The sequence below is a fragment of the Rhinolophus ferrumequinum genome, chromosome 11 (genome assembly GCF_004115265.2).
Source record: "Rhinolophus ferrumequinum isolate MPI-CBG mRhiFer1 chromosome 11, mRhiFer1_v1.p, whole genome shotgun sequence".
Taxonomy (NCBI): domain Eukaryota; kingdom Metazoa; phylum Chordata; class Mammalia; order Chiroptera; family Rhinolophidae; genus Rhinolophus; species Rhinolophus ferrumequinum.
This window is the reverse complement of record NC_046294.1, coordinates 28,972,013-28,984,342: the sequence shown is the minus strand read 5'-3', so window position 1 is coordinate 28,984,342 and position 12,330 is coordinate 28,972,013. Positions and strand designations below refer to the sequence as shown.

The following is a 12,330-nucleotide window of genomic DNA, read 5'->3' as shown; positions in this document are numbered from 1 at the left end:
CTTACATCCTTATGATTTTCATTCTACATGTAGCTTCAACCCTTCACCCTCAAAACCCCACTCATTTTAGAATTCTAGAAGTTTGTGATCATATTGCACAGAAATCTGAACATTCCTATGAACCTTACTCCTTTTAAAGTTTTCAAGCACAAATTAAACGTTATCTGTTTCCTAGGCATCAAAAATAAGAACTTGCTAGTTTTTAATTACTGGCCACAATGTCTTTCTTCCTTTAGTGAATAAGGTCCTGATGCTATTATACATGAAAATAACAGCAAACACAATAGCACTTACTATGGCCAGGCACCTTTCTAAAGGCTTTAAAGATGATAGAACACTTACATTTTTATTGCACATGACGAGGGAACAAAAGTGCAGGGAAATTAACTTGTGTAAGGTACTCAGTAATGGTGAACCCAGATTTAAACCAGCCCAGTCAGGTTCCAGATTCTGTGCTCTCCAATACATACCATACTGCCTTTCTTACAATAACACAAGAGAACTTTTTTCTGTAGTTATATTTTATGAAAGACAAAGCAAAATATAGGAATTTAAAGTTTCATTCCAGTAATCACCACAGATTTTGTTTTTACCTTAAAGTTATTTTATACATAGCTTCCAGAAATACATCTGTTGTGCAGTTATAGCTTTTTTTCCCCCAAATCCAAAGAACAAGAAGTAATACAAATTTATTTTAAATAAGCCTTAGAATCAGAATTAAGTTGGTAAATGAAGTCACCCATTGAAAAAGGGTTAAATCCATTTTGGGTATTCTATTTCTTTATCTCGAAAAAGAATTAAAACAGAAGCATACTGTCTGCTAGTATTTTAAAAAACTATGTCCAGATACAAATCAGTTTGGAAGTTCTTGAAAATTAGTGAGCAGGCAATTTGTTTTTTTCCATTATTTAACCATTACAGAACTGCAATGATTGAAAGAACACTGTTAGTGAAATTTTGGACAAGAAAAATATAAAACCAGATTGTTAGCAGAGGAGACAACAAAATATAAGTTAGAAAATTCATAAACATACATTTATTCAGGAAATACAATTACTAGAGTCCTTGATATTTCAACAATCATTCCATTTTATAAAATATTCACAACATGTTATTCTTTTAAGTCCACACCAAGTCATGCTGACATTCTTTTCGGATAAGCCATAGCCATTTTCTTTTATCTACTAAATCCTATAATATCCATTTAAATTGTAAACAAAGTACTTGAGCCAAACTACTTAAGTACTTGAACAAAATAACTCTCAAAAATTTAGAAGACAATGATTTTTAAAAAACACATCTGAATTACCAACCCCCAAAGAACCAGGCCACTATAATTATTACGCTAATAAGTGGCCAAGGTAAGACAGCATATAATTATCAATGACATTATTTCTCATCTGCAGTTTTTACACATGCTTCCTCAAATAATAATCATTTATCTTTGTAAGTTTTAAAAAGGCAAAGCGGACAAAAAGATGACAAACATTAAAAGCTCACGTTTAACCTACTGGCAGATTTTATTTTAAAAAAAAAGAAAAAAGGTAGACTGTGATTACTTTCCAAATAAGGAACGCCAAGTACCTTTTTTTTTTTTTTTTTTTTTTTTTAGGGAGGGCACAGCTCACAGTGGCCCATGCGGGGATTGAACCAGCAACCTTGGTATTATTAGCACCGCACTCTAACCAACTGAGCTAACCAGCCACCCCCCAAGTACCTTTATTCCTGAAGAAATATAACCAATCATCATATTTGCTGCTACTTAACAGTAGCTGTAAATTGAATTATTCTATTCTGATACTTCCAAATATAGTCCAGTGTAATTAGAGCATGTTATAAAGGGGAAAATTAGTGGTTCTCAATCCTACAAGTCCTTCAGAACCACGCAGAAAGCTCTGGAAAAAAAAAAAGGATGAGGCCCTACCCTCAGAAATTCTGATTTAGTTGGTGTGGCATGGGACTCAGGAATCAGTATTTTTTTAAAGTTCTGCAGGGTGTTCTAATATGCAGCTAAGGTTCAGAATCACTGAGTCACCACATTTTGAAATACCAAGAAAATAAATGGAAACTGGGGTGGGGGGGAATAGTTATATTTATAATTTACAAATCAAATACCTATTATACACTTACTATGTTCCTACTTATGTCCATGAATCATACATTTATTTATAAAATGAAAAATCCCTTCATTTCCTCACTATACTAAACCACTACTGTACATCTTTGCCACTGAACGATTGAATTTTTCTATGGTCAGGATTTAAAATTCTGGGGTACACCGAAAACTGCATTAATGAAAACAAACTACTGCTACTCATGCTCAACAGTAGCAAGCAAAACTACTGTATTTGGCTCCTTTAAGCTATCTTTATTTTAAGAATTATAAATAAGTGCCAACCCACACAAAGAACAGATTGTGGATTACTGTAGGAAAAAAAAAAAAACAGCTTAGTCAACTTACTAAGTTTCAACACCAAAAAAGATTTAATTTGGCTGCAAGTTCTGAAACAGCTGAGATACAGAACCAGGAAGCTATAATTTATAATGAAATGTTGACACACCCTTAAAAGCTACTGCAGCTGTAGCTATACTAAAATAAGACTTCTTCAGGGTTTCCTTACCCTGTAATGCAAGAATACGAGCATAACAATATTACTGTTTTTATATGCACCAATACCTCTCTTTAATATATAAAGCTCTACAACAAATACCTCTAATAATTTTACAATTAAATTAAGTCCGTAATTCTTCTACACTACTTTGGTCTCGACATTTTAAAAACAACAATGAATTCTGAAAATATACAATTTAACAACATGATCCTATCAATAACAAGCACATTTTATAGTGGACTAAAGACACATTCAACCATGCAATCCAGTGTTCAATACCTAAATGATAAATAACAATGCTGATTGACTTTTATTCTGAAAATCACTGAACACTGGAATAATCTTTTAAGAGTCACAGTGCTCACAAACATGCAGAAAAAGGCATACATTTCTAGTCATCCTGAAAGAATGTTACAAAATGCCCACTTTTTTACAGAGGGTCTAAATTCCTTACATATTTCTAACCATTACCTTCTTTTTAGCATCTGTCACTTAAAATTAAAAAAACAAAAAACATACAAATGTTCCTATAAGTTGTGACTGAAAAATGAACCTCAACTCCTTAATTTCAGCCTTTAAAAAGATCTCAGTCATAGTCTTACACTAATAGCTGCCTTTCAGTAAAACAGTGACATTCAGTGGACAAATGAAAGTATCTCTCAGAATTCATCATATTTGAATCATAAACAAAGATCACATCTCTAAATTCAACCATTTTATTGTTAAGTTCCTACTCATTCTGACAAAGAGGCCGCAGATTCTTATGAATACATTACCTCATAATTTCTATATATCTTCAATACATCCTTCTATACCTTCCTATTTAAAATTAATTCTTTAAACTGAGCTAGTAAGAGTGTAACTCTTGAGGCTAGTGAGGTTAAAGTAATACTTTCTCGTTTTTGCTTCTGCTACTTCCCACCACAAACTGACTGGCTCATCTCTAGGAATGGAAGGACCAAAATATAAGAAATACATTTACATAAAAATGAACAGCATTAAAAAAAATTGTAAAAGATGAAACCTGAACCTATTTTTTGCATTTGTAATTTGGTAACTATTGAATATAAAGAGATGTAATCTGTAACGCTAAAAATCAAATTACATCCTCTTGCCTTGCTGCTCAAATATTATGAAAGAATACATATGTTTTAGCAATGATTGTTTCAGTGTTTAAAAACTTACTTTTATAAATCAGTATAAATGACTATTCATTATACATTATGTTAAATGAAAGTAAAAAACTTCCACTGTGCTGAGTTATGATTTGCCAGTGATTATATATGTGTGTTCAAAGTAGAAAATGCAGCAGTGATGTTAACACTGACAGTGTAATGAAATGCTGTAGCTCAAATTATTTATGTTTAGTTTCTTGGAAAACTGTAAAGAAATTTTACAGGTTAAAAAAAAATAAAGTAGGCAAAAAAAGAATTGGAGAACTGTTATTTTTAAATAAGCAGCCAAATGAAGAAAACTTTTTTCCCTAAAAAAAGATTAAGAATGTAAAAGTACATCTTAATATTAAAAAAGCATTTTTAAAAATCTATAACAACTTTATGACAAAATCTGCATTTGAAAAGTCTGTAAAAAGAGCAGGACAGAAGTGCCCTCATCACCTTTTACTTTTTCTTGTCAGAAAAAAGTATATGCATCTCTGGAACCATAAATGATGTTAAAATAGGCATTTATAAAATGGCAAGGATCATTTCACGGGAAGTGTCTGTTTTTTTTACAATCATTGGCATTGCGGCCATCAGTAGGTCACAAGTAAAATTTCTCTAGCTAAAAGCAAAATGGAATGTAAAGTTTTGAACTGCATTAAGTCTGTTGCCTGCGTTTGGCCGATCTCATTTTTTCAAAACGTGACTCCATTTCTTCTAAGACTTTGGGTGTATATCGCACCACTAATTTAACCTTTCCTTGAGCTGCTTTCAGCAGTTCTACAGCTTTTTCGTGATGTTCTCCTTCCACACTCTAGGGGGAAAAATACATAATTAATATCTTAAAATACATGAGTAAAAAACTTTTAATGTTACATCATTTCAACACTATCGACCTATAAAACACCACAGCTTTATCATTTTAATCAGTGTGAAATCCTCTAAGTCATATTCTATTTGTAGTCCAGGAACTGGTTTCTAAGACCCAAATAATCAGCATATCAATCTACATGCCCTATTATTTCACTAAGCCAGAAATAAACGAAGCAATTGCCATTCTAGAAGACTAAAATGAGAGGCAGACTTCTAATTTAATGACTGCTTTAACTAGTAAATAGTGTAACTACTTCATTAAAAAATCACACTAAGCATTGCTAATTTATATTGGAAAGAAGCAAAATACACTTAAAGTCCTTTAAAATGTATCACTGTACTAAATAGTACTGCCTAGGATTCCCCTGAGGGATTTTTACACTATAAAGCTTTTTTGGTTTTTTCCCCTTCATCTTCTGTTTCTGTAACTCCTATGCACCCCCAAGTGGTCACAGCACATTACTACAAATAGAAATAAAACGTCCTTACCACTCCATTAACAGAAAGAAGTTGATCCCCTCGCTTGAGGCCTCCATGTCTATCAGCAATTCCACCTGGAATTATTCGCGATATGTAAATTGGAGAGTTTTGTTCTTTGCCTCCCATGATATTGAATCCAAGGCCCTCTTCTGTTTTGGGTAGCTCAACAACTCTAGGATGAGAATGTCCTTCACTGGCAGCAAATGCAGCAACAGTAGCCTAAAAGAAAATTTACATATGTAAAAATAATACCTTTGTTTACTTCAGTTCTTCAGTCTCTTTTTGAAATCCTTCTGAGGTACATACTTTTGAGGTTTGAACACCATAAATTCACTGGCAGTTCTGAAGAGAAGGTAAGCTAAGTGGATGGTGTTTTAGAGAACATGACTAGAAAGCACGCCCTGGGACTATGTAGGAAGTGTTCAGGTCAATCCATCCAGTGCCCAGGACGTCTGTGCAGCATTTGGCAAGGAAGCTTGCTGGGTGGATGAACCCTGATTGGCATTAAAAAGGAGAACCGCTCCCAGCATGCCAGCAGTCTTGAGCTTTGGGGCTGGATAGCCTGGCTCCTTTAAGAGCCTTTGTGGAGGACTCATCCTACGTACATAACCTATACGAGGTAGGTGTCCTTATATGCATGCATCTTGGCTGCTGTACTACTTGTTCTTGACACTAAATAACTCACCGAGAAATAACTTAGTATCAAGAAAGAGAGAACTACATATAGTCAACATGAATGTTTTCTGTTGCTTTAATTAACTACCTAGTTACTACCACAACCTCACAAAAGATGAAAGAGCCACATCTTTAAAATTTTCAAATTTAGACTAATCTAGACTAATTCTAACACAAAGTTCAGATTTTTGGTTTCATTTTGCTTTTAAAGGTAATTAAGTAATCTGGTACCGTTTTTCATGATGGATGATCAGGATGCATGAGCAAAAATGGGAAGGGTTAGAGAAAGGAATCAAAATTTGTTGAATACTACTATGTTCTAAGCTCTGAAAGAGATGTCATTTACAGATAATAGAACTAATGATCAGACACTCAGTAAGCTGTCAAGGTCACATAACTCCAGAGTTAAAGTCACGTTTCTATGGTTTTTTCCTACTCTGCCAAACAACACGCACATGTTTTAAGTGTTTGTATTCAACCAAGCATCCAATATTTCCTTTTGTGAGCCAGTAAATATCAATGAAAAATGACTTGCTAATGACTAACTCTGTCACCTATTGCTGCTATTAACTTATTCTAACCATATATGATGGATATTAAGATCAACGCTGGAATTGTTAGAAGAAAACACTGGTGCAGAAATCAAATAAAACCTGCCATCTACAGCTCTGAAGAGATAACCTACTATTGACAATACTCTGTATTTGCAGAGTTAAAGTAAAGAAGAAAGCAAAGAGCAAAATGGGTGAGTACCCCAGGTTCTACCATTTACTGTTTGTGCGGTCTGAGGCAGGTAACTTAGTCTGATGCTTCCTCACCAATAAAATCAGGATAATAATTCGTACCTCAGAATTTTGATGAAAATTTACATCATTAATGGTATAATTAAATACACTGTATAGAATAATTACTGTGTTTCCCCAAAAATCTGGGTCTTATATTAATTTTCACTCCAAAAGACGCATTAGAGCTGATGGTCCGGCTAGGTCTTATTTTCGGGGAAACACGGTATGTACTATATGCATTACTATTTGTGTAAAAGTGTATTTTTAATGCATTATCTAAGCTGCACGATAAATGATCTTTTAAAGACAATAACAATGGTCCTATTGCTTAGTACTTGAGCAGTAAGTACTGTATAGGCTGAAGGACACTATTTGTTAGTTTTCAAAATAAGCCTATTATGAATCTAACAATTGCATACTTTAAACCTTTAATTTATAGAGAATTCTCTCAGTTTGAGTAAATGAAAAAATTTACCTTTGCAGTGGCATTAGCTCTGACTTCTGGACTGCTGCTGATGTCCACAGTCTCATAGACATGTTCATACACCTAGAAAACCCAAAGTTATCACTCTGATTTTTAAATCTCAGAATACACCATATTTAAGTTCTGTGATGTGAATGAATGTGTTAAATTTTAGGCAAAGTTATGCATTTTCCATTAGAAATTCCAAAAATGAGAGGGACAGTTTCTAAAGTTTTTCTAAAGTTTGTTTTCTTAAGAAATTCTGAACCCAAATTTCAGTGCATTTATTATCTTATCTAATTAACACAAACTTTTAGTAAATTGTAAATCTCATTTACTCACCTCTCTTACAGCATTGCAGAATTCGCTTTGAAGAACTCTTTGTAAAGCCTGAAGTTTCTGTGGCGGTACCTCTCCACTTCTTTGTAGTTTTTCCAATAATTCAATTGCTCTACAAATATCTAGAGTGAAACAAACACACACTGATAGATAATTTTCTGTGAGGATTCTCTAAATAACTATGTAACAGTGTAGCAGTAAGGATTCATTCCTCAAAGACTAACAACAAATATGTAGAACATGGAGGAAAAAAACCTGTAAGAGTATGAGCTTGTGTGTGTACATATGAAGATAGGAATGTAAAATCTGAGAAGAATGTAAAATACTGTCACATGAAAGGACTGGGGCTCAAATGTGATAGACACAGGAACATTGTACTGCTTCAGAAAAGCTGACAGTATTATAAGTTAACTATTTAGTCAATAAAATGTGCCTATAATTTTTAGTAATCAAAGCACTGAACAGTACAAAACACTGTGCTAGTGAAATCACTGTTCAATTACAGATGCAGTTAGTGGCAGGGACACATTTAAAACAATGGCACAAGTGACTACAATTAACTGATCTGTTTTCAACTTAGGAACAAAACAGTGTTTTAATTAAGACAATCAAATACAAAGGTTACAAAATAGAAAAATAAAAACTGAGTTTTATCACTCTGGTCTCAATACTAGCGGTGATCGTGGGCAAATTATTTAACCTCCCTGTGTCTATTTCTCCACTGTAAAGTGGAAATAACAGTACCTTCCTTGTAAGAATTACTTGTTGACTAAACCAAACAATACACAGAAAAGGGTCTGGCATGTAGCAAGCATGAATGTTATGCTACATTTGGCACCAATTACTCCTAAGAAAGACTAAGGGATGGTACACGTTTACACAAATATATTAAGCATGTTAGACAATTCTCATTGAAAAGTGTGAAGGTAACTATTTTATGAATTAAGAAATTTTATGAGAGTCAGAGTCATGTTACAACACTGTTAATGGCTATCTTTAACTGTTTTTGTACCCCAGGGGGCTAGAGTATCTATTATTCTACTATTCCTTACCTCTTTTTAAGTGGACGGAGTTCTAAATTTTATATTATATGGAAGGACTAGAACTTTTTATTCATAGAATGTGGCCTTCTTAGTGTTTGTAGCTGGAAAATTAAGAATAAATGTAGTAAAGAAAAAAGTAGATTTCCCAATTTCAGGTAATACAAGCTTAAACTGATGTTAAATATACAATGGAAACAGACTTTCCCCATTCTGATTATCCCACCACTAGAATGGCTGGTGAATGGGGACTGTTGGTTCATCAATTATTTTAATTTGCAGTTACAACATGCAATTAAAAAAATGAAAATACTCTCTACTGAACTTACACTGTACCTAATACATGCTTAATGTATTCTACTGAATCATGTTTTGATGATTTAGAGGGCACTCAAGGATCTTGATCATATGCGCTGATTTTATACCGTAGGATTGTTGGCAACATTTAATGGTCTATTAAACAGAATTCTAAATAAGAATCTGTGTTGATGTAATCTGACTTTCTTATCCTGCTAAGTGGCAACCAGTGGTAATTCATCCTACTCAAGTGCTGAGCATTCTACTCTGGAACTGAAAAGATCTCTGAAATAGCGAAAAACAGAGCCATGACTACCAAAAAACTAAATGCCAGAGGTTAAGTTTCACATTTTGTACTGCACTGAAAAATACAAAAGACTGACAACATGTTAGAGTCCTACAACTGGTTTTCAAAGAAAAACACCTACCGCTGTTAACATCGAACAGATTTGTTCCCATCTAAAAGCAAAGCGCCACTGTGCTCAGGAGGAAGATGTCACAGTCTTAGGCCTAACTTAGCAAGTCTTCCCAGAGTAGCTACTCCTCTGTCAAAAATTATGCTTTAATTAACGGTTTGGTGGACTGGAGGGAAACTATGTCATTTACAGAGGCTTACAAAAGTGAACACCATAAGGAATAAACAATGTTAAGTGTGCATTTGTTTGAATACATGAGGAAAGAGGTTTCTCTAAACACAGTTCTAAAAGTGTATTCCTTTCTTAGAGCAGAAGTTACTTAATATTCAGAATGTAATATTTGCAAGATATCTTCAATCTCCTTCCTAAATTCTGTTTACTATTTACTAGTCCTCAACATGTTTAGTTTGTACTTCTTGACTCTTATCCCATGACTTCGAATACTAGTTTGTCAAAAGCATGCTTGAAATTGTTTGAAATAAAGGATTTGGGGAGGGAACAGTGGACTGCTGAAAATCTGTAACAGGACCTTCATAGGCGCCTAACCATGTATTTTCACTGCCTTTTCGGTTTCTAATTATTCAGCAGAACAGGTTTTCTTTTCCTTGACAGTCTGCTCTAAAACGTAAGGAACCAGCCACAGTTTGCAATTGTAAAGAAGGAATAACACTGCACTTCCAAAATATTTTACAACCTACAATTATTCCGCCTAGTTACGTAATCTTCCCAAGAAAAAACCGGAAGGATTGTTTTTTGTTTGTTTTTTAAGGAGGTAGGATTGTTTTCAAAGCACTTTCTCTGTACCCGGGAGGGGCACGAAAGCCAGCAAACACCCTAATACAAATAAAAGTGAGGTTGTGGTGAAAGTAACCATGGAGTTTGTGCGTAAATAAGGGGCAGGGGGAAGGTTCTGTGCGACTGCGCCCGGTGCCCGGGAGGAGTGCGGTAACTGAGTGAAGGATGGGAACACTGGGTTTGTGCACCGCATAAACACGGGCTGTGCGTGAACCGTGTGTAGTCCGTGAGAACTGGGCGTGTGATGTCTGTGTCGGGTGAACAGGTCTCTGAAAGCCGTTGTCTGTTGTGCCCACCCAGGGTGCGCGTGTGCAGCGTGTGTCTGCGAACGCGGACAGGTGGTGTTCCACAGTGCTGAACCCCGGCGAGTTCATGTGAACAGAGGAGGGATCTGGGTACTAGTCAAGAGGTTGCAAGCGCCCACCCTGGGGCCGGGCGCAGCGACGTCGACGGTCACAGGCGCCAGCGCGAGGGACAGCCCGGCTGCGGGTCTCGGAGCCTGGGCCGCTCCTCCTCCCATGTTGCGACACGGCACTCCTCCACCCCCTCCGCCCTCCTCCGTCCCGGTCGCCGCCGCACTCACCCCTCTCCAGCCGCACAGGTTCCCCCAGCGCCGCCATCTTCTCCCTTTTCCCCCCCTTGCAGACCCACAGGAAATGACGACACAGGGGCTGCGGCGAGGGGCGGGGCCTAGCGGGAGCCGAGAGGGCGAGCGCCGGCCAGTATCGCGAGAAGGAGCTCCGTGGGTTGGACTTTACCCCCGCCTTTCGGGGTGGAGGTAACTGATCCCGGGTGCTCGAGGTTTGCGGTGTGCTGCACCTCTAGTGGTTCTAAGATTCTCGACTACCCCGGCCGCCTAAGGTTGAAAAGAGCCGTTTTCCCGGCTTTTGTTCCCTGCTTCGGGATTCACGTTTTACCCCACCAGCTTGGAACCCTCAGCTCACGTTAAAAAAAATCTGGATTCTTGTCCCACCTTCACCATTGGTGGCTCTGTGCTCACTTAGGCACTTTCGGCCTCAGTTTCCCCAAATGAGCAACAAAGAGCCCTATTCCCGAGGTCGTTTCCAGTCTTAAATTCTGGGATTCGGTGACACCTAAGTATGTAAACGGATATCACAAATTCTCTGTGGCAGCATTGTTTTCATTTTAAAAAATCCGAGGTGCAAATCTTCCCTACAAATCTTATTTGAGAGTAAGGATGAAAAGTACAAAAATTATGAAACATACCTGCGTGATGCAGAGAACATAGCACTTTGTTGCACCACAATGTCATTTTAAAAAGTTGACCTAGAATCTTATATAAATGAAATATTATGAAGCAAATAATATTCTTCATGCATTACAGATTTTTAGGGCAACCTTTCAAAATTTCATGAACCAAGAAAAATTTTAGTCCTTAATTTAAATGAAATACTAATTTACCCAGTATATCAATTCCACAAACATTTATTCAAGCTCTACTCTGTAATATATTAGATGCGCTCGCAAGTTTCAACATTTCATGACAGGGTTGTTTAACAACCTCCTGGCTGTCCCTGGCCCACTCTTTCCGTTCAGTAGTAATATTTTCTTCTAATCCACCGTGAATGTCACCATTATGCTTCCCCCCACCACACCCTGAACCCTGATTTCATCATCAAAGGTTTCTGTTCAGAAACTTTCATTGGTTTCTCCATTTACAATTTCTAAAGACTTTCTTTATTATTATTATTATTATTATTATTATTATTATTTAATTTATTGGGGGCGACAATTGTTAGTAAAATTACGTATATTTCAGGTGTACAATTCTGTATTACATCATCTATAAATCCCATTGTGTGTTCACCACCCAGAGTCAGTTCTCCTCCCATCACCATATATTTGATCCCCCTTACATACTCTGACCCTAACACAACCATCTAAGCTCTTTTCTATCATCCCTCAAGTGCTACCACTACTCCATGCTAAGTGGTACAATAGTCCTCCCTAACCTGTGGTTTCGCTTTCCATGGTTTCAGTTACCTTGTTCAACCATAGTCCAAAAATATTCCGTGGAAAATTCCAGAATTAAACAACTCATAAGTTTAAAATTGTGCGCTATTCCAAGTAGCATCATGAAATCTCACGTTGTCTGGCTCCCTCCCATCCAGCACGTGAATCAGCCCTTTGTCTAAAGTGTATGTATCCACACTATATACACTCGAGCCCCATTAGTCACGTAGTAGCCACCTCTGTTATCAGATCCGTTCTCCCAGTATTGCAGTGTTTGTGTTTGTCATCTTTATTTTACTTAATAATAGCCCCAAAGCGTAAGAGTAGAGATGCTGGCAATTCAAATATGCCAAAGGGAAGACATAAAGTACTCTCTTTAAGTGAAAAGGTGAAACTTCTTAATTTAATAAGGAAAGAAAAA

The 12,330-nt window shown here is 36.4% G+C and overlaps 1 protein-coding gene across 1 annotated transcript; it reads right to left on the bottom strand.

Annotated features, from left to right (window-relative positions):
• Nucleotides 1–658: 658 nt before the first annotated feature.
• Nucleotides 659–10,578, bottom strand: LIN7C (lin-7 homolog C, crumbs cell polarity complex component). Its single transcript, XM_033121002.1, has 5 exons — nucleotides 10,519–10,578; nucleotides 7,391–7,509; nucleotides 7,061–7,132; nucleotides 5,135–5,344; nucleotides 659–4,586 (listed from the first exon to the last, which is right to left on the bottom strand). The coding sequence occupies exons 1-5, from the start codon at nucleotides 10,553–10,555 to the stop codon at nucleotides 4,431–4,433; spliced, it is 594 nt and encodes a 197-aa protein (XP_032976893.1). The 5' UTR covers nucleotides 10,556–10,578; the 3' UTR covers nucleotides 659–4,430.
• Between the last annotated feature and the right edge of the window lie 1,752 nt (nucleotides 10,579–12,330).